Below are 23,650 nucleotides of genomic sequence, written 5' to 3' on the forward strand. Positions count from 1 at the left end.
AGCCCCTTCAGCCCACAACACCCATACTAGCGCTCCAGAAAGCTCCTCCACCACTGGCCACCAATATTGGAATATTGGTGGAGAGGTGGAATATTGCATTGGGGGACCGGCCCTCCCGTGTGATGCTGGGACCCAACGCGTCCCACTTAGTTTAGTATTCTTATATAGTTTTACATTCTTATCACAGCCCAAGGAAGCGATATCAGTAGTTGGATGATTGTGCTACTTCTCAAGAATATATTCATGGGCATAAAAATTTTTACGGGTGCTTAATGTAAGCTAACATTTTATTTAAAAAAACTCTGGAGCGAGATCTACCTCAGAGATTATGGTGCAACTACCACAAGAAAATAAAGAACTTGGAAACAACAACAGTTATTAAAATGTTCCAAGAATGTCCAAACAGGATAGGCAGAATAAGTTCAATCTGACCAGGTACTGTACCATGAGCTTATTTCCAATTATTAGCAAAGTAATGGAGAGAATCAACAGATGTGTCCAAACGGATGCATATTGAGTTTCAGTGCCCTGGCTAGACTCACGATTACTTTCTTACTACAATACAGAACAAGACCATTGTCCATCAGAGTCACATCAGCTCTCAACAAAGCAACCTCATCAGTGTAATTCCTCTTCACCTCCTCCCCCCCCCCCCCGTATGATTTATCCTCTCTCGCAAGCCCACCGTTGTTCCTTGTGTTCATTTGACATTCTCCGATTTTACAGAGTTACTTTAGATGTTACTTTAGCCGACTGTCCCAGCTTTGTAATATGGGAGAAAAGTGGAACACCCAACCGAAACCCGCTGTGTGGCAAAGACATTGACATAAAACACAGTAAAGTACAGCATAAGAACAGGCCCTTTGGCCCACAATGTTTGCGTCGAACGTGATGTCAAGATAAACTGATCTCATCTGCCTGTACATGATCCATGTCCTTCTATTCACTGCACTTCCATGTGCCTATTTAAAAGCTTCTTAAATGCCATTATTACATCTACCACACCAGCACCCGGCAATGCATTCCAGACCCACCACTACTCTTTGTGTAAACAACTTTCCACGCACATCTCTATTGAGGTTTACCCCCTCTCACCTGATAATGTCCGCACATGTTCAAAATTTCCGCCCTGGGGGAAGCCTGCCCTGACTGTCTACCTATCTATGCCCCTTATATTGATTTACTGCCATGCCACCTCTTGAATCATGAATGCAGGAGCCGAATGGCATATCAAAGGTTAGAGTAGCTTCACAAAGGGCAAAGTTTGCAAATAACACTGTGAATCTACATCACATTGTGTTCAATAGAATAGGTGGGTTAAGAGAAAAAAAGTTGAGCCCTGAAGGAAATGAAATCTGATACAGCAGAAGTTGGCCCTTCAGCCCTGAGTGCCTCTGCTGTCTATCAAGTACCTAACTGAACTAATCCTAATTTCTATCTCTCAGGCCATGGCTTTCTTAGCCATGTTCTGTGACTCGTGAGCTGTTAAAGGCTTTTCAGTATGTCCTCGAGGCTCAAAGCAGGTGTGTGAAGGATCACTTGTCATTGCTATGAATGACGTTAATGCAATTACATTGCAGGGGCAAGTCCTAACAAGCTGATGCCTGGAGGGAAATTGCAATGCTTGGACATGGAAGAAATGTCAATCAAGTTACTCCAGAAATAAAATGGGCCAAGGAAGTGAAGTTGTAATTGTGGAAGGTAGACAAGGAGATGTCATGAGGGAAACCGCCTAAAGGAGAAATATTGTGCAATGTTGACTGGGTCTGGTGTGATGGCTCCTGTGTGTATGTGTCATAAAAATGGCAGTAAAGGATAGCAGTACCCATGACAATCTCTAGTAAAAGAGTCAGAGGAACAGGAGGCAGCTTAGCCAGGCCTTGAGGAGAATGTTAGCAAGTCACAGGCTAAAATAAGGAAATGGGTTATTTCTATTCTTATGAGAGGACCAATTGTGTACACCAAAGTGAGAGTGTAACTTTGTAATCAAAACCCATTGATTTTGTTGCTATGCCAGATACAAATATACCTGCATGAGTTTAAGAACGCTATTGCCATTGAGTACTAATGAGAAGGAGAAGGTTAATGAGAAGGAGAAGGTTACAATTTGAGAAGGAGAACGTTAAATTGGAAGTGGCAGTGATGGAGTTGAACAAAGGGGACTATGAAGTCATGAGAGAGGAGCTGGCCAAGGTAGACTGGAAAGGGATCCTAGCAGGAATGACGGTGGAACAGCAATGGCAGGAACATTCTGGGCATAATCCGGAAGACGCAGGATCATTTCATTCCAATAAGGAAGAAAGGAGTAGGAGGCAACCTACATGGGTGACAAGAGAAGTTGGGGATAATATAAAACTAAAGAAACTAAAAGAAAAGATGTATATCACAGCAAAGAGTAGACGGAAGCCAGAGGATTGGGAAACTTTCATAGGACAACATAAGGAAACAAAACGGGCAAAAAGGGCTGAAAATATGAAGTACGAGAGGAAGCTGGCCAGGAATATAAGGAAGGACAGTAAAAGCTTCTTTAGATATGTTAAGGGGAAAAGAGTAGCAAAGTCAAATTTGGGTCCCTTGAAGGCAGACACGGGTGAAATTATTATGGGCAACAAGGAAATGGCAGAAGAGTTGAACAGATCTGTCTTCACTAAGGAAGACTCAAACAATCTCCCAGATGTACTGGAGGACAGAGGATCTAAGAGGGTAGAGGTTGTGAAATAAATTTTCATTAGGCGAGAAATAGTATTGGGTAGGCTAATGGGACTGAAGGAAGATAAATTCCCACGGCCTGATGGTCTGCATCCCAGGGTCCTCAGGGAAGTGGCTCTAGAAATAGTGGACACATTGGTGATCATTTTCCAATGTTCAATAGATTCAGGATCAGTTTCTGTGGATTGGAGGATAGCTAATGTTATCCCACTTTTCAAGAAAGGAGCGAGAGAGAGAAAATGGGGAATTACAGACCAGTTAGCCTGACTTCGGTGGTGGGAAAGTTGCTGGAGTCAATTATTAAAGAGGAAATAATCGGGCATTTGGATAGCAGTAAAAGGATTAGTCCAAGACAACATGGATTTATTAAGGGGAAATCATGCTTGACTAATCTTCTGGAATTTTTTGAAGATGTGACAAGTAAAATGGATGAAGGGGTGGCAGTGGATGTAGTGTATCTAGACTTTCAGAAAGCCTTTGATAAGGTCCCGCACGGGAGACTGGTGACTAAAATTAGAGCACATGGTATTGGGGGTAGGGTATTAACATAGATAGAAAATTGGTTGGCAGACAGGAAGCAAAGAGTAGGAGTGAACGGGTCCTTTTCAGAATGGAAGGCAGTGGCGAGTGGAGTGCCGCAAGGGTCGGTGTTGGGGCCGCAACTGTTTACCATATATATTAATAATTTGGAGCAACATTAGGAAGTTTGCAGATGACACAAAGCTGGGTGACAGTGTGAATTGTGAAGAGGATGTTAGGAGGTTGCAGGGTGATCTGGACTCATTGGGTGAGTGGGAAGATGCATGGCAGATGCAGTATAATTCGATAAATGCGAGGTTATCCCCTTTGGCGGCAAAAACAAGGGGGGCAGATTGTTATTTCAATGGGGTTAGGTTAGGTAAGAGGGAGGTGCATCGAGAGCTGGGTGTCCTTATACACCAGTCACTGAAAGTTGGCGTGCAGGTACAGCAGGCAGGGAAGAACGCTAATAGAATATTGGCCTTCATTACAAGAGGATTTCAGTATAGAAGTAAAGAGGTTCTTCTGCAGTTGTATAGGGCTCTGGTGAGACCACATCAGGAATATTGTGTACAGTTTTGGTCTCCTAATTTGAGGAAGGACATCCTTGTGATTGAGGCAGTACAGTGTAGGCTCACGAGATTGATCCCTGGGATAACGGGACTGACTGTCATATGAGGAAAGATTGAATAGACTAGGCTTGTATTCACTGGAGTTTAGAAGGATGAGGGGATATCTTATAGAAACATATAAAATTGTAAAAGGACTGGACAAGCTAGATGCAGGAAAAATGTTCCCAATGTTGGGCGAGTCCAGAACCAGGGGCCACAGTCTTAGAATAAAGGGGAGGTCATTTAAGACTGAGATGAGAAAAAACATTTTCGCCCAGTTGTGAATTTGTGGAATTCCCTGCCCCAGAGGCAGTGGAGGCCAAATCACTGGATGGATTTAAGAGAGAGTTAGATAGAGCTCTAGGGGTTAGTGGAATCAAGGAATATGGGGAGAAGGCAGGCAAGGTGTTATTGATTTGGGACGATCAGCCATGATCATAATGAATGGCGGTGCAGGCTCGAAGGGCCGAATGGCCTCCTCCTGCACCTATTTTCTATGTTTCTAAGCTCTTGTATAACAACTCTACCGTTGAAAATGTGTATCCTGTAATTGCATTCTTATCTATCACCTGGTGAACTACAGCATCTCTAATCATTTAGGACATACATCACTGTACAAGAAATGGCCATTCACCTCACAATCTCCTTGCCATCCAGGATGCCAAATTAAACTAACCTCATCTCCCAGCACATGGAATGTATCTTTCAATTTTATGCCTGTTCATGCATCTGTCTAAATGCTTCAAAGATATTGCTATCATATCTGCCTACAGCTCGTTCCAAGTACCTACAACCTTGTGTACGATATAAACTTGTCTCGTCAATCCCATTAAAATATTTCCCTTGTACCGCAAGACTATGCCCTGTAGTACTTGCTGCGAGTTCACCAAGTTTCCACCTGAGGGAAAAAAAGACTCTTAACTATCTGCATTATCTACTTCTGAGGAATGACATTCTTGCCATAGAGGGAGTACAGAGAAGGTTCACCAGACTGATTCCTGGGATGTCAGGACTTTCATATGAAGAAAGACTGGATAGACTTGGCTTGTACTCGCTAGAATTTAGAAGATTGAGGGGGGATCTTATAGAAATTTACAAAATTCTTAAGGGGTTGGACAGGCTAGATGCAGGAAGATTGTTCCCGATGTTGGGGAGGTCCAGAACAAGGGGTCACAGTTTAAGGATAAGGGGGAATTCCCTTAGGACCGAGATGAGGAAAACATTTTTCACACAGAGAGTGGTGAATCTCTGGAATTCTTTGGCACAGAAGGTAGTTGAGGCCAGTTCATTGGTTATATTCGTAATAAGGTGGATGAGTTGAATGTGCAGATAGCTATTAATGACTATGATATAGTTGGGGTCACGGAGACATGGCTCCAGGGTGACCAAGGCTGGGAGCTGAACATCCAGGGATATTCAATATTCAGGAGGGATAGACAGAAAGGAAAAGGAGGTGGGGTAGCGTTACTGATTAGAGAAGGGATTAATGCAATGGAAAGGAAGGACATTAGTTTGGAGGGTGTGGAATCGGTATGGGTAGAGCTGCAAAACACTAAGGAGCAGAAAACGCTGGTGGGTGTTGTGTACAGGCCACCTAACAGTAGTAGTGAAGTTGGAGATGGTATCAAACAGGAAATTAGAAATGCGTGCGACAAAGGCAAAACGGTTATAATGGGTGACTTCAATCTACATATAGATTGGGTGAATCAAATTGGCAGGGGTGCTGAGGAAGAGGATTTCTTGGAATGTATGCGGGATAGTTATCTAAATCAACATGTAGAGGAACCAACGAGAGAGCAGGCTATTTTAGACTGGGTATTGAGTAATGAGGAAGGGTTAGTTAGCAATCTAGTTGTACGTGCCCCCTTGGGCAAGAGTGACCATAATATGGTTGAGTTCTTCATTAGGATGGAGAGTGACATTGTTAATTCAGAAACAATGGTTCTGAACTTAAAGAAAGGTAACTTTGAGGGTATGAGACGTGAATTGGCCAAAATTGACTGGCAATTAATTCTAAAAGGGTTGACGGTGGATATGCAATGGAAGACATTTAAAGACTGCATGGATGAACTACAGAAATTGTTCATCCCAGTTTGGCAAAAGAATAAATCAGGGAAGGTAGTACATCCATGGATAACAAGAGAAATCAGGGATAGTATCAAAGCGAAGGATGATGCGTACAAATTAGCCAGAAAAAGCAGCATACCTGGGAGACATACTGGGAGAAATTCAGAGACCAGCAGAGGAGGACAAAGGGCTTAATTAGGAAAGGAAAAATAGATTATGAAAGAAAACTGGCAGGGAACATAAAAACTGACTGCAAAAGTTTTTATAGATATGTGAAAAGAAAGAGATTAGTTAAAACAAATGTAGGTCCCTTGCAGTCAGAAACAGGTGAGTTGATCATGGGGAACAAGGATATGGCGGACCAATTGAATAACTACTTTGGTTCCATCTACACTAAGGAAGACATAAATAATTTTCCGGAAATAGCAGGGGACCGCGGGTCAAAGGAGTTGGAGGAATTGAGTGAAATCCAGGTTAGCCGGGAAGTGGTGTTGGGTAAATTGAATGGATTAAAGGCCGATAAATCCCCAGGGCCAGATAGGCTGCATCCCAGAGTACTTAAGGAAGTAGCTCCAGAAATAGTGGATGCATTAGTAATAATCTTTCAAAACTCTTTAGATTCTGGAGTAGTTCCTGAAGATTGGCGGGTAGCAAATGTAACCCCACTTTTTAAGAAGGGAGGGAGAGAGAAAATTGGGAATTACAGACCAGTTAGTCTAACATCGGTAGTGGGGAAACAGCTAGAGTCAGTTATTAAAGATGGGATAGCAGCACATTTGGAAAGTGGTGAGATCATTGGACAAAGTCAGCATGGATTTACGAAAGGTAAATCATGTCTGACGAATCTTATAGAATTTTTTGAGGATGTAACTAGTAGCGTGGATAGGGGAGAACCAGTGGATGTGGTGTATCTGGACTTCCAGAAGGCTTTCGACAAGGTCCCACATAAGAGATTAGTATACAAACTTAAAGCACAAGGCATTGGGGGTTCAGTATTGATGTGGTTAGAGAACTGGCTGGCAAACAGGAAGCAAAGAGTAGGAGTAAACGGATCCTTTTCACAATGGCAGGCAGTGACTAGTGGGGTACCCCAAGGCTCAGTACTGGGACCCCAGCTATTTACAATATATATTATTGATCTGGATGAGGGAATTGAAGGCAATATCTCCAAGTTTGCGGATGACACTAAGCTGGGGGGCAGTGTTAGCTGTGAGGAGGATGCTAGGAGACTGCAGGGTGACTTGGATAGGCTGGGTGAGTGGGCAAATGTTTGGCAGATGCAGTATAATGTGGATAAATGTGAGGTTATCCATTTTGGTGGCTAAAACAGGAAAGCAGACTATTATCTAAATGGGCCGATTGGGAAAGGGGGAGATGCAGCGAGACCTGGGTGTCATGGTACACCAGTCATTGAAGGTAGGCATGCAGGTGCAGCAGGCAGTAAAGAAAGCGAATGGTATGTTAGCTTTCATTGCAAAAGGATTTGAGTATAGGAGCAGAGAGGTTCTACTGCAGTTGTACAGGGTCTTGGTGAGACCACACCTGGAGTATTGCGTACAGTTTTGGTCTCCAAACCTGAGGAAGGACATTATTGCCATAGAGGGAGTGCAGAGACGGTTCACCAGACTGATTCCTGGGATGTCAGGACTGTCTTATGAAGAAAGACTGGATAGACTTGGTTTATACTCTCTAGAATTTAGAAGATTGAGAGGGGATCTTATAGAAACTTACAAAATTCTTAAGGGGTTGGACAGGCTAGATGCAGGAAGATTGTTCCCGATGTTAGGGAAGTCCAGGACAAGGGGTCACAGCTTAAGGATAAAGGGGAAATCCTTTAAAACCGAGATGAGAAGAACTTTTTTCACACAGAGAGTGGTGAATCTCTGGAACTCTCTGCCACAGAGGGTAGTTGAGGCCAGTTCATTGGCTATATTTAAGAGGGAGTTAGGTGTGGCCCTTGTGGCTAAGGGGATCAGGGGGTATGGAGAGAAGGCAGGGATGGGATACTGAGTTGGATGATCAGCCATGATCATATTGAATGGTGGTGCAGGCTCGAAGGGCCGAATGGCCTACTCCTGCACCTATTTTCTACGTTTTCTATGTTACTTTCAGTGCAACCCTCAGTCCCCGATGCTCCAGAAAAAAACTATCTGAATTTGGTATTAAGATTGGAAAATAAGTGACTGCCTTTGTCCACTAAGATGAATGAAAAAGAAAATCTTCAGATAAAAGTGCTGAATTAGTCACGTTAAACTCATCCTTTTCATACCTCTAGCTTCCCTCTCTCCAGACTCTCAGTCTGAAGAAGGGTCTCAACCCAAAACATCACCTATTCCTTTTCTCCAGAGATGTTGCCTGACCCACTGAGTTATTCCAGCAAATTGTGTCATCGTTTGCAAATTTTGGGCACACAACATCCCATGCACCATTGGTGTGTCATAGGGATCGGTGCTAAGTCCTCAGTATTTTACACATGTGAAAAGACCATAGGAGACCACTAAGAAATATAGGCAAGTTAATTGAGTAGGCAAAGATTTGCCGAATTAAATATATTGTTGGAAGATGTGAAATTGCTGATTTTGGCAGAAAATGTAATCAAGCATCTATACATGACTAAAACTCTGATCTTGTTATCTTCCGGTTTGCGCGGTCATTCTATTTGCGCAAAAATGGTTTGCGATAGTGCTATGATTTTTCGCCAGTTCACTCACCATTCTCCTGAGCTGCGAGTTCACCAAGTTTCATTCGGATTGGTTAAATATCATAAAAGTTAGCGAGCTTTAAAACCCTTAAAAACCGCGCATGCGCAGACCGATCTCTTCTGCCAGTCAGCGCCGCACGGATTAGTCTCTTCCCTGTCACTCCCCGGGACGGTCCACCCCTTCCTGCGCTATCATGTCTTTGCTGGAGCTGAGGGTGGGCGGCGGAGTTTTCCAACCAGACACAATTTTCAGATGGACCCGAAGCAGCCCAGCCCCAAGCAGCCCAGCCCCAAGCAGCCCAGCCCCAAGCAGCCCAGCCCCAAGCAGCTCACCCCCAAGCATCCCGGCCCCAAGCATCCCGGCCCCAAGCAACCCAGCCCCAAGCATCCCAGCGTGGGAGACCCAGCCCGGCCCCAGCGCAGCCCAGAGATGGAGAGCCAACCCAGCCCAGGGTCGGAGATGTTGTCAAACGGAAAGCGGAGACTCTGATCCCGGCGGAGGAGAACGACCGGTGACCAACGCCCGCTGTGAGTCCCCATCGCGCCCGCCAATTCCAACCATTACCCCTCTGGTCCCCCCTCTCCCGTGATGCCCCCTCCCCCCGCCCACACACCCTTCTCCCCCCACAACTCCTCCTCGCCCACACACCCCTCTCCTCCCACACAACCCCCCACCCACACACCCCTGCCCCCACAAGCCCCCTGCTCACACCACCCCCCCCCCCCCGCACACACACACACCCTGCCCACACCCACCCCCCTACGCCCACACACCCCCCCCTGCCCACACACCCCCCCCTACACACACCCCCCCCCCCACCCACCCCCCCCACCCACACCCACAACCCACATTCCCCACCACCCCCTGCCCCCACCCCCACAACCCCCCCCCCCCCCCCCACCCACACCCCCCCGAGCCGCGCCTGCGCAGTTAGGGGCTATGAGTGAGTGGTTAAATATTGCGTTGGGGGAACGGGTTGCGTTGGGGAAACAGGTGAGTGGTGGAATATTGCATTGGTGAATGGGTTGCATTGGGGGACCAGGCCTACCATGTGACTGTCTAATTGGTGTGAAATTGCAGAGCTCTGGGTTGCAATGAGTTTTGGTTATCTTAACAAAAGAGTAGAATGTAGGTACAGGTAGAATTTAGGAAAATGCATCAAATATCATTGCTAATGCAAGTAGACATTAGTGTATAAGTAGAGAGCTTGGGCTTTACTTTGGTTACCTTAAGCATTGGTGACGGCACATCTGGAGTACTAACTAGGTAGATTTTGGATTTCAAGCCTCTGAAGGTTTGGTTTTATTTTCACATTCAGGATGCTGTATTGATCTCTTTATTTAATTAAACATTTTGATGCTTTGGAAGCAGTTCAGGGGAGTTTATATTGATTGATTGATACCTGGAACAAACTGGTTGAACAGGCTCTTCAGCCCATCAAATGTATGCCATCCTTCATTCCTGTGTGCACCAATCCCACACCCACATTAATTCCATACCCCTTTGTGCCTTGCTCATTGGGTGTCTTGATGGCCCTGTCATGGGAAATAGAGTCTGACTATCTCCCCATCCATGCTTTTCATAATTTTATATACAGGTGCACAACCTTTTATCCGATGATCCAAATAACGAAAAGCTCCGAATAGCGGACATTTTTTCAGTCCTTGAAGAAAGGTCCTTGAAGACGTTCACCGAGGGCGGCCCGCAGAGGTGACAGCGGAACCTCCGGTCGGTCCTCGAAGAAAGGGGAACTAAATCCCCATTCATAAAAGAGAAGGTGAGGGTATATTGCGCGGGAGGATTAATAAGTGACAATCTGCTGCTGCCTGCCCGCTGAGTTAAAAAGTTCCCACGGTAGACTCACGATACACAGTGTATCGTGAGTCTTGCGTGGGAACTTTTTAACTCAGCGGGCAGGCAGCAGCAAATTGTCGCTCCCTTCAGTTTCACCCCACCTACACCCCTCTGCTTCCCGGCCATGTGTGTGACCCCTTCCCTCCCCTCTCCAGCTCCCCGCCCATTGCACCGGCGCGGGGGCTTTGCACTGCCTTCACGTCGGAGCCAGTGCCAGTCACCGGAGACGTCAGGACCAACGGGACACCGGCCCCCAGGCCCACTGCAAGCACGGAGATCCCAGAGACCCACAGCCAGCAGCAGCCCAGCCCCGTTCCAACTCCAGAGGAACACGCTCCCCGTAAGGACCGAAGCTGATGGTGTGCAAGGTGCGTCTTGGTCTTGGGGTTGCGGATGAGGGGGCGCAGCTCGGGCTGTGACGTCTCCGGCCACCCCCCTGTACAGGAGCTGAGACTGGGAACTGTGGGGTTGTTTGCAGTTGCAGAGGGAGGGGGCAAGGGCGGTACAGTTCCCAGTCTCAGCTCCAGTCCAGGGGGGTGGCCGGAAACGTCAGGACCAACGGGACACCGACTGCAAGCACGGAGATCCCAGAGACTCACAGCCAGCAGCAACTGTAGCCCAGCCCCGCTCCAACTCCAGAGGAACCCGGGTTGCGGATGAGGGGGCGCAGCTCGGGCTGTGCGCGAACTGCCACTTGTCGCTGTAGCGGCGCATCGGGGAGCGGGTTCTTGTTGGTCCTGACGCCTCCGGCCACACCCCTGGACAGGAGCTGAGAGACGTCAGGACCACCAGAAGCCGCTCCCCGATGGGCCGCTACGGCGACAAGTGGCAGTTCGCCCACAGCCCGAGCTGCGCTCCTTCATCGGGACACCGACCCCCAGGCCCACTGCAAGCACGGAGATCCCAGAGACTCACAGCCAGCAACAACTCTAGCCCAGCCCCGCTCCAACTCGGGTTGCAGATGAGGGGGCGCAGCTCGGGCTGTGGGCGAACTGCCACTTGTCGCCGTAGCGGCCCATCGGGGAGCGGCTTCCTCTGGAGTTGGAGGGACAGGGAGACACAGCGGCTTTTGAGAATGGTGGGCAATCTCTTCCAAAGTTCTGCCCATACAGTCAGTACACCTCTCCTACACTTGTCTCCCGCACTAAGATCATCTCGCAGAGAATGATCCCAGCCTAACCCTCCCTATTCTCTCCTATTCTGCAAGAAAAAACTACATTGAACTCAAACTCGCGATCGAGTAACTGTCGGGATCGAGGCGCAAATTCGCGACCTTGCGGATATGAGCCGAGCACTCTGCCACTGCGCCAGCCGTTAAAATCTACGCTAAAAATCTTCCATTCCGAAAGCCGAAAAATTCTGAATTACGAAAAGTGTCCGGTCCCAAGGCTTTCGGATAAAAGGTTGTGCACCTGTTATATTATGGCACCTCTCAGCCTCCTTCTCCTTGAGCAAAACAGACCCAGACAATCGAAGATCTTCTTGTAACTCAAGCCCTTCAATCCAGCCAATATCCTTGCAAATCTTTTCTGCATCATCTGTAGCATAATTGCATCTTTCCTGTAGTGTGGCACAGAACTGCACACAATACTTCAAGACCAGCTTAACCAAGCGCAGCTGAGCTTTCTGTCATTTTCTGCTTTTGCTTTGGGTCCAGGATCTAAGGTTTTGTTGATTTAATCAGCGTCTTATGATTGCTACTCGACCATCCAGTTAATGTAGTCATATCTACAGGTATCAGCATTTTAATCCTGGACTGAATAATATTCAGGGCAGAGACTGCATGATAAGTCTTTGTAAATTGGAACCTTCATCAGATGATTAATGTAGCTGTAACACCTTGCGTTGAACACAAAATCACCATTCTATAAAAAGTACCAGCATTTGAATAATAAAAGCTAGTGAGAAAATAAACACCACACCAAAAATTGTTAAACAATACCTGGGAAGAGCAATGTGCAAATAATGACCCAGCTGCATCTGGCTCTGGTGAATTGTGCAGGATAAATTAATCAGATTTACATAGAGAGTGGCAGATGATAATAATCAAGTCAGCCAATTAAAGGCATTGAATTAAACACCTGCAGATATGGGTAAATCTGTCTCATGTTTCACTTGCTGTGGCTTCTCATTACATGTGATGATTGTATTTGTAAAGTACTTTATTATATTAAATAACTGTATTTAGCCAAAAAGTGGCCCCAAAAAAAACTGTATTTAGCTTAAAAGTGTCCAATATGTATTCCTTGTATGTGAATACTTGGCCAATAAACGTATTCATTCATAAACATTCATTCATTCAATATATGGTAAACGTCATAATATAGAAAATACATCAGTCAGTTTGCATGCGTTAAGGTTCTATGAACATCAATGCATAAGGCCCCCTGAACAGCAACATGATCATTTTTATAGCTGATATAATTGAGGAATAAAGAATATTCAATTCACAATTTGTAATTTCTTCCTTCAAATGTGGCATCACAGTTAGATAGGGTGGTCGTGAAGCCTTTCAGCACATTGACCTTCATCAATCAGAGTATTGAATATATCCAGAACCCTCCATGATGTTTGGGACAAAGACCCATCATTTATTTATTTGCCTCGGTACACCACAATTTGAGATTTATAATAGAAAAAAATCACATGTGGTTAAAGTGCACATTGTCAGATTTTATTAAAGGGTATTTTTATACATTTTGGTTTTACCATGTAGAAATTACAGCTGTGTTTATACATAGCCCCCCCATTTCAGGGCACCATAATGTTTGAGACACATCGCTTCACAGGCGTTTGTAATTGCTCAGGTGTGTTTAGTTGCCCCCTTAATGCAGGTATAAGAGAGCGCTCAGCACCTAGTCTCTCCTCCAGCCTTTCCATCACCTTTGGAAACTTTTATTGCTGTTTATCAACGTGAGGACCAAAGTTGTGCCAATGAAAGTCAAAGAAGCCATTATGAGACTGAGAAACAAGAATAAAAGAGACATCAGCCAAATCTTAGGCTTACCAAAATCAACTGATTAGAACATCATTAAGAAGAAAGAGAGCACTGACAAACACCTGTCCGACAGATCAGAAACACTCTTCAGATTGATACAAATACATCGCTAGATGCTCCTGAACACATCATCAGTGATGTAACCTGGGGTCATTGGGTGTTTCGGGTCTTTCAACATCAGACACCCTCACCCAGGCGACCCAGCCGTGGTTGATCAGACCACGACTTGTGTTCAGGTGGCATTCGCTCCTCCCCATGGACCTCCTCTCCTGATCCAGAGCCATCTCGAGGCTTTCTCCGCTGCCTCTGTGGTGTTCTTGATGGCCCTTCTCCTTGCCATGGAGTCAGGTGTGGATTTGTCAATGACCACTGTCTGTAGAAGACATCATGGACAGGAATACAGAGGCTACACTGCAAGATGCAAACCACTGGTTAGCCACAAAAATAGGATTGCCATTTTACAGTTTGCCAAGAAGTACATAAAAGAACAACCACAGTTCTGGAAAAAGGTCGTGTGGACAGATAAGATGAAGATTAACATATCAGAGTGATGGCAAGAGCAATGTATGGAGGAGAGAAGGAACTGCCCAAGATCCAAAGCATATCACCTCATCTGTGAAACACGGTGGTGGGGGTGTTATGGCCTGGGCATGTATGGCTGCTGAAGGTACTGGCTCACTTATCTTCATTGATGATACAACTGCTGATGGTAGTAACATAATGAATTCTGAAGTGTATAGACACATCGTATCTGCTCAAGTTCAAACAAATGACTCAAAATTCATTGGCCGGCGGTTCATTCTACAGCAAGACAATGATCCCAAACATACTGCTGACGCAACAAAGGAGTTTTTCAAAGCTAAAATATAGTCAATTCTTGAGTGGCCGTCAATCACCCAATCTGAACCCAATTGACCATGCCTTATATATGCTGAAGAGAAAACTGAAGGGGACTAGCGCCCAAAACAAGCATAAGCTAAAGATGGCAGCAATACAGGCCTGGCAGAGCATCACCAGAGAAGACACCCAGCAGCTGGTGATGTCCATGAATCGCAGACTTCAAGCAGTCATTGCATGCAAATGATATGCAACAAAATACTAAGCATGACTACTTTCCTTTACATGACATTGCTGTGTCTCAAACATTATGGTGCCCTGCAATGGATGGACTATGTATAAGCACTGGTGCAATTTCTACATGGTGAAACCAAAATGTATAAAATTGGCCTTTATTAAAATCTGTCAATGTGCACTTTAACCACATGTGATTTTTTTTCTATTACAAATCTCAAATTGTGGAGTACAGAGGCAAATAAATAAATGATTAGTTTTTGGCCCAAACATCATGGAGGGCACTGTAAGTTAGGAGGTCATGTTGCAGTTACATAAGACATTGGTGAGGCCACATATAGAATATTGTGTTCAGTTTTCGGCACCATGTTATAGGAAAGATGTTGTCAAGCTGGAATGGGTGCAGAAAAGATTTACGAGGATGTTGCCAGGACTCGGGGGGCCTGAGATATAGGGAAAGGTTGAGCAGGCTAGGACTATCTTCTTTAGAGGGCAGGAGGTTGAGAGGCGATCCTATAGAAGTGTACAAAATTATGAGAGGAATAGATCAGATACCTGTAAACGCGCAGAATCTCTCCAGAATAAGAGAATCGAGAACCTTTTTTACACAAAGGGTGGTTGGTATATGGAACGAGCTGCCTGAGGTGGTAGTTGAGGCAGGTACTATCGCAACGTTTAAAAAACATTTTTACAGGTACACTGATAGGACAGATTTAGAGGGATATGGGCCATGAGACCCAGGTTCAATCCTGACGACGGGCGTTATCTGTATGGAGTTTGTACGTTCTCCCTGTGACCGCATGGGTTTTCTCCAGGTGGTTTCCTCCCACACTCTAAAGACGTACAGGTTTGCAGGTTAAAAATTGTAAATTGTACGTTATCTCTTAAGTGTGTGTTTAGGATAGTGCTAGTGATTACTGGTCGGAGCAGACTCGGTAAGCCAGTTTTTGTGCTGTATCTCTGAAACTAAACTAGAACCTCAGCATAGCATTGCATCTGAAAAACAACATATCTGATGCTGCAGCATTCCCACAGTACTGAATAGGAGTATGAGTTTAGAATTTGGTGGACTTGAATCTATCTTGAAAAAGGTTTAAGAGTTCAGATCTTAATTTAATTTGTAAATTGCTAACTGCCTGATTAAAGATACTCGTCTTCATCTTTAAATTGTATAAAAGCTGTTTTCATATTCAAGAATGTATAAAGATTTTAACCTGGAAATACTGATTGTATCTTCTTTTTCTTCCAGATCGCATCACACAGCACAGTTCTAAAAAACTTAGACAAGCATGGAATAAGTAAGTCTTTTTGTAGATGATAGTTCTTTACATCCTGTTCTATTCAGGTTCCATACTTCATGTACTTTTGTTGCTTAAGCAATCATTTGAAGTAGCCCTGAATTTAAAATGGAGTTACAGCTAGACTATTACATTAATTAGTTAAAGTAATCTTGATAATATCACATTTAGATCATTTGGCCATACTGTTTCTTAGAAGTGTATAACTCCTTTTTTCTGAAGAAACGGTGGTATTCTTTAGTTGTCTTCTATAATGATTTGAAGGACGATGATTTTATGGCATTTAATTTTTTTCTTCTCTGAGAGTAACGTGTCAATTTCTTTCAATAAATTTAGGCTAGTCGTTAAAAAAGTGTAAATGTTTGTCAGGGAAATTAAAAGGTACATTTTCCCAATTTACTTACAAACTCTGAAGATATTTTATATTCTTAGAAAAAGATCCAACATTTATATATTCTGAGCAAAAAATATATTTTTTATCTTATCTTAAATTCTGTTACTGCTACAAATAAAAAGAAAACAAGGAAAATTGAGGGGATAGTGTAACGATCTATGCACCATGAAAATGCCAGTAAATCTTTCCTAATTTATTTGTAACCCTATAACAAAAGGTAAACCTTATTTACTTCTGTTTACATTCATTGTCCAGTCTTTGTATTCATAGAATTGGCCCCACAGCCACAACGTTTGTGCTGAACATAATGCCGTGTTAAACTGAGTCAAGGGTGTTTTATTGTCATATGTCCCAGATGGAACAATGAAATTCTTACTTGAAGCAGCACAATAGAATATGTAAACATAGTACACTGTAAACAATATAATAAACGAGAGAGAGAAAAAATGTTCAGTGTGTGTATATGTACATATACTCACAAAAACACATATATAGATCATTATATATACATATATATATATATATATATATATATATATATATATACACACACACGCATTCACACACGCACACACACATGCACACATATGTACACACAAAAAACAAACAATAATAGTGCAATACTAACAATAATATTCTATGTAGTTCAGAGTGTTTTTGAAGTTGTCGTGTTTAATATCTGAATGGCTGCAGGGAGTAGGGAAGAAGCTGTTCCTGAACCTGGACGTTACTAATGGCAGGGGTGAAATAATTGTATGGCCAGGGTAGTGTGGGTCACTGATTGTGCTGGCTGCCATTTTGAGGCAGTGACTCCGGTAAATCCTTTCGATGATGGGGAGGTCAGAGCCAGTGGTGGACTGGGCAGTGCTAACAACTTTTTGCAGTCTTCTTACCTCCTGGGCGTTCAAGTTGCCGAACCAGGCAATGATGCAACCAGTCAATATGCTCTCCACTGTACACCTGTAGAAGTTCAAGAGAATCGTCCCGGATATACCAAATTCCTTCACAGGAAATAGAGGAGTTGATGTGCTTTCTTTATAATTGCATCAGTGTGCTGGGGCCAGGAAAGATCAGGAAATATGCACGGCCAGGAATTTGAAGTTTTTGACTCTCCAACATCATCCCGTTTATATAAATATTATATTATAACTCTAGTGTTGGACATTTACACCCTGGGGAAAAGGTTCTGACTGTCTACTCTATCCATGCCACTCATAATTTGATATACTTCTATCATCTCCCCTCAACCTCCGACATTCCAGAGAAAACAATCCAAGTCTATCCAACCTCTCCCTGTAGCTGGAATGCAGGTAGCATTCTGGTAGAAGAGATATTGGATCCTTTGAAGAGATATAGAATCCTAACTGTTCAAATGCTTTAGAACGTGTATGTTGTGATGATTTTCATATTTTATAAGACCCAGTCATATCTTTGTTGTCACACATCAACATCACTATCTACTTCACTGAACGTTAGTTGTTCATTGTGACTTTACCTTTTCTCTGATGTTGTGAAATTAATTAGCAAGTAAATAGATCTATCATTTGAGCTCCAGTGGGCCCTGCAACATATTAGTACTACTCAGTATTTGCCTTGTGCGTATGATTATCTGTGTGACTACATCTGGAGGCTCGATATATTTGTGTGAAATATTTAACTCCATTACCACAGGTTTATTGTATCTCAATGGAATGGGCTAGCTAGTAACTGATGATAGGTGTGGGATTATGGTATCTGGGTTAACTATAAAGATTTAGTGGCTAAAATAATGAATCACCAAGCAACTGTATTTTCTCATGGATTGACTAATTTGAGTGCTTGTTTCTGGTTATTTTTAATTATAATTTACCATTACTTGACAAATTGATCTGAATCATTGTAATTCACAGCCATTTGATTGTCCCCCTTTGAAGGACTATGATGCTACTGCATGGCTATAAAGATTCCAGCAGCCACTTCGTTAAGCACCTTTACAACCTATTCTTTGTATGAGCCTAAATAATAAGAGTCAGCGGGAAAACCCTGATTTTCCTGATCTTATTTTCCCCAATATTTAGTTTAGTTTAGAGATACAGCGTGGAAACAGGCCCTTCGGCCCACTGAGTCCGAGCCAACCAGCGATCCCTGCACATTAACACTATCCTACACACACTATGGACAGTTTTCACTTCTTCCGAGCCAATTAACCTACAAACTTGTACGTCTTTGGAGTGTGGGAGAAAACAAAGATCTCAAGGAAAACCCATGCGGACAAGGGTGGAACGTATAAACTCCGTACAGGCAAGCACCCAAAGTCAGGATCGATCCCGGGTCTGCGTAGCTGCAAGCGCTATAGGGCAGCAATTCTACCGCTGCGCGACTGTCACGCCTTCATATATAATATTCTGAATAACAACCAAGCTCGAGCCAACAAATGTGTATATATATGTATATGTACATATACACAATTCCAGGTGTCAACTTCTCTACATCGGTGAGACCAAGTACAGGCTCGGCGATCGCTTCGCTGAACACCTCCGCTCCATCTTAACCAACCTGATCGCCCGGTTGCTCAGCACTTCAACTCCCATTCCAATTCCCACACTGACCTTTCTGTCCTGGGCCTCCTCCATTACCAAATTGAGGGCCAACGCAAAATGGAGGAACAGCACCTCATATTGTCGCTTGGAGTTCCAGTTTTCACCCCAGCGGTATGAACAAAGACTCCTCTCTCGGTTTTAGATAGCCCCCCTTATCTTTCTACCCCCCTTGTCCCCAGACTTCTCCCACAAGTCCTACTGTCTCCACCTACTTCCTTTTTCCCGCCCCCCCCCCGACATCAGTCTGAAGAAGGGTCTCGACCCGAAACGTCGCCAATTCCTTCACTCCATAAATGCTGCCTCAACTGCCGAGTTTCTCCAGCATCAAATTGAGGGCCACGCACAACACCTCATATTTCACAAATATATACACATATAACATTGACACTCACACATAGCCCTTGCACACACACACACACACACACACACACACACCACACACACACACACACACACACACACACAACACACACACACACACACACACACACACACACACACACACACTCCAAATATATGCCCACACACGCACACTCACACACACACACACACACACACACACACACACACACACACACACACACACACACACACACACACACACACACACACACACACACTATCACATAGATGCTAGGCAATGACTGTCTGCAATGGGAAGAGCTAGTCACTGTCTAAACCAGGGGTGGGGAACCTTTTCATGTTGGAATGCCGCATTAAGTTAGCTGTAATCTAATAAGGCCGCATCCAAGAAACTTTAATTAGATATTGTAAAGAAGTGAATCTCACACACTTGTAACTTTACTTAACTCTTTAATAAACACCCAGATTAAACATGATCCAGCACTAACTGCACGCAGTCTGTCACCGTGCTGGAGAGAGCGAGAGATAGGGAGAGAGAGTGTTATGATACTTGATAACTAAGGCGTGGTTAGTGGGACTGAGGTAGCTGCATTATTGGTTGCATGCATAAACCATCTACATCCTTCCCCTTAGAAATCAGAATTGAAATGGAGCCATGGCAGCGTGATTACATAAAATATACGAATCTAAACAAAGTCCCCATAGCGAACAGGCGGCTTAACAATGCGACCCGAATGCGTGCATACAACACCTCCCCCCCCCCCCCCCCCCCCCCCCCCCCCATCGGAAAGAAGAGAAGGCGCAATAGAAGTAGGCGAGAAAGTTAAAGCAGGAGGAGACGCATCTGTAGCAGCAGTTAAAGCAGGAGGAGATGCAGCCAGAGCAAGAGACACAGGAGGGGAGAACGAACGTGCAGGAGGTGAGGCAAAAAAGAAATAAATAAATAAATAATTTGGATAGTTATATGGATGGGAAGGGAAAGGAGGGTTATGGTCCGAGCGCAGGTATATGGGACTAGGGGAGATTATGTGTTCGGCACGGACTAGAAGGGTCGAGATGGCCTGTTTCTGTGCTGTAATTGTTATATGGTTATATGGTTATAAACCAACCAAAACCAGGGGGCAGCGGTGGAGGAGAACGCGGTGGAGGAGAACGCAACAAGTGAGGGGTCTGGTGCATGCAGGGATCAGCAGGAAAGCCGGCAGGAGCAGGCTGGGACCGCAGAGGTGGAGCATAAGGATCCGCAGGTGGAGGCTTCGGCTCGTTCACAGCCAACAGGTGTTGACGGCTTCGACGATAGACAGTCCCTTCATAGTCCACCAGGTAAGAGCGAGGCGAATCAGCCACATCAACTACGGTCGCGAGACGGGAGTAGCCGGTGCTAGTTTGCATCCGAACGACTTGCCCGGACAGTAGGGACGTCAGCGGTCGGCAGGACCTGTCGTGGGAACGCCGTTGAACCTCATGCTTCTGTTCAATCTGCTGCTGGACAATGGCAGGCTCGAATACCTTGGGTAGCAGGGTCTGTTGAGCGATCGGCATAGGTGGCCTGGTTGTCCTCGACATCAGACGCTGGGCAGGGGAACCCATGGTCGGGTCACGGGAGATATTACGGAGGTTAAGTAAGCCCAGGTAGAAGTCGGAGTTAGACAGGCGGGACTGCTCAAGCAGACCCTTAGCACTCCGCACGGCTCGCTCGACAAGGCCGTTGCTTTATGGATACTCCGGGCTGCCAGTGTAATGATGAAAGTTCCACTTGGCAGCGAAAGATTTAAATTTGGCGCTGGTAAATTGTCGGCCATTGTCAGTTTGTAAACGGACAGGGGCACCGAAGGTGGCGAAGTGCCTGTGCAGTCTGCTGATGACCATCTCAGAGGTGATTGAAGGAAGCAGGTCCACCTCAAACCAGTTGGAGTACGAGACAGCCAGGACAAGAAACTGCTTGCCCCGCCATTCGAATATGTCGGCAGCCAGTGATGTCCAGGGCATGGCAGGTGCCGGCTGCTGCAAAAGGGACTGTCGTTGCTGGTGCGGGGCGAGGTTGTTGCAGGTGGAGCAGGAGGAAACTCTGTCCTTGATATATTTGGCCATACCAGGCCAGTAGAATTGTCCCTGAGCATGAGAAATAGTTGCATCGACCCCAGGATGACCGCTGTGGGTTGCATTGTAGTATAGATCATACAGAAAGGCTGGAACCACGACCTTGTGGCCTTTGACGATAACACCATCTTGGAGCACCAGCTCATCGTGGACCAGAAAGATTGGTTGGGCACCCGATGGCAAAGTTGTCCGTTTGTCGGGCCAGCCGCGCTTGAGGACAGCTGCGAGCTGCTGCAGCGCAGTGTCAGCGGTGGTATGTTCGATCAGGCACTGAAGTTGCCTGGTTGGGACGATGTTGACGTTCAGCACCAAGAGGTTTTCTTGCTCGTAGGGGTGGCGGTCACAGGAGGCCCGTGGGGCACGAGATAGAGTATCGGCCACATGCATTTCAGTGCCCTTTTTGTAAACCAGCTGGAAATCAAAACGTTGGAGCTGCAGCATCATGCGCTGCAGTCTGGCAGGGGCAACATGTATGGGCTTGCTAAGAATTGTCACTAATGGCTGGTGGTCGGTCTCGACCGTGAATCTGCTGCCGAAAATGAAATCTTTAAACTCGGAATAAGCAAACACAACCACTAGGAGCTCCTTCTTGATCTGAGCATACCGTTGCTCCATGTCGGTCATGGTTTGCGAGGCATACGAAACAGGTAGCAGCGATCCGTCATCAAAGAGCTGCAGGCAAGTAGCACCGAGTCCAAAACGGGAGGCATCACAGGTAACAACAATGGGACGGCGCAGGTCAAAGAATTTAAGTGTCGGGGGTGCTGGTCAGCTTAGATTTCAAAAATTCGAAAGCCTGTTGGTGTTGTGGGAACCAGGACCAGGCAGTGTCTTTTTTAGTTAGTTGCCTCAGGGGCGAGCTCAGCTCGCTGAGATTAGGTATAAACTTACCGAGGTAATTGACCATGTCCAGGAAACGTTGCTGACCGAGGACATCGGTTGGGCTGGCATCTCGGAAATTGCAGCAGTCTTTTGTGGGTCAGGCTTTAGTCCATCAGAAGTGAAGATGTGTCCGACGTAAGGCACTTCAGAGACGCGAAATCTGCACTTTTTTATGTTCAGTTTAAAATTGATCTGTCGAGCCCGGTCCAGGACCCGGCGTAGGTTTTTGTCATGTTCGGCGGCATTCTCCCCGTAGACTAGGATTTCATCCACGATGATGGCGCACGGCATGCCAGCGAACAGCTGTTCCATGGACCTCTGGAACACCTCGCTGGCAGAGTTAATTCCGAATGGCATCCGCAGGAATTTGAATCTGCCATAGGGAGTAGCAAACGTTGTCAGATCGGAGGAGCGTTTGTCGAGTGGTATTTGCCAGAAGGAACTCTTGGCATCAAGGACGGAGAAAACCGTGGCCTGGCCGACTTGAGCCTCAACATCTTCCACGGTTCTCATGGGGTAGTGTGGTCGCCTAATTGCGAGGTTCAGGTCCTTTGGGTTGATGCACACTCTTATCTCGTTCTTGTCCTTTTTTAGCGTGGCAACCATGGTGGAGACCCACTCGGTGGGCTCGCTAACTGCCTCCAGCACTCTCATCGCGACCATGCTCTTCAGCATCGATTCAACCTTGTCCTTCATAGCGAGGGATACTCTGTGTGGTGCACGGACCACAGGCGCCACCTTTGGGTCGGTGGCGATCTTGTAGACAAAAGGCAGTTTGCCCAACTCATTATCAAACAGGTCCGGGTACTCAGATATCGGATCCAACATCACCCGCACCTCATGGACAGTGCGGTCGAACGAGACTAGTCCCAGATCCTGGCATGCCTGGTTGCCCAACAAAGTCACACAATCAGAGTCGAGAACATAGAACGTGAGAGCCCGTGATGACCTCTGCAACACACAATTGAAAATGGCCTTGCCCACTGGTTTCAGCACCTCGCCCCCGTAAGCATGTAAAGTCGACCGGTCAGCACTTAGTTGCTCATTATGCCTAATCTTTCTGAACAGGCTTGTTGACATAACATTGATCTCTGCCCCCGTGTCGAGCTTAGCAGAGAAGGTCGAGTTGTTGACAGTAACGTGGACCGAAGGATCCGTGAATCGAGCAGGTGTGTGTAGGGGTGTGAAAACACTAGCATCTCCTTGAGAACTAATTGGCTCGGAGTCGTGGGCAGTGTCGAGAGAGGACTGGGAACCAAACTCGCTATCAATTTGCACCAAGTTGTTTAGGACTTGTCTAGAAGCTGGGGGAAGTTTCACATGGGAGCGGCAGACAGCCGAGAAATGGTTCAATTTCTTGCAGAAATTGCAGGATTTTCCGTAAGCCGGGCACTGCGACTGCATTGAATGCACATAACCGCAATTAGGGCATTTTTTTAACGCCTTGGCCGCCGGGGACGTAGATGGCCCGCGACATGGGTCTGGTGTTGACTATGTTAGGAC

At 45.6% G+C, this 23,650-nt stretch overlaps 1 protein-coding gene across 3 annotated transcripts in view; it reads left to right on the forward strand.

Annotated features, from left to right (window-relative positions):
* The window catches only part of cdk14 (cyclin-dependent kinase 14), a 659,117-nt gene that overhangs the window by 432,844 nt on the left and 202,623 nt on the right, over positions 1–23,650 (forward strand). For all 3 annotated transcript variants that reach the window (XM_055655908.1, XM_055655917.1, XM_055655925.1), the window contains one exon: positions 15,781–15,829. In XM_055655908.1, the coding sequence (XP_055511883.1) occupies positions 15,781–15,829 (49 nt within the window). The remainder of the gene's footprint in view (positions 1–15,780; positions 15,830–23,650) is intronic.

This window comes from Leucoraja erinacea, chromosome 2 (assembly GCF_028641065.1).
Source record: "Leucoraja erinacea ecotype New England chromosome 2, Leri_hhj_1, whole genome shotgun sequence".
Lineage (NCBI taxonomy): Eukaryota > Metazoa > Chordata > Chondrichthyes > Rajiformes > Rajidae > Leucoraja > Leucoraja erinaceus.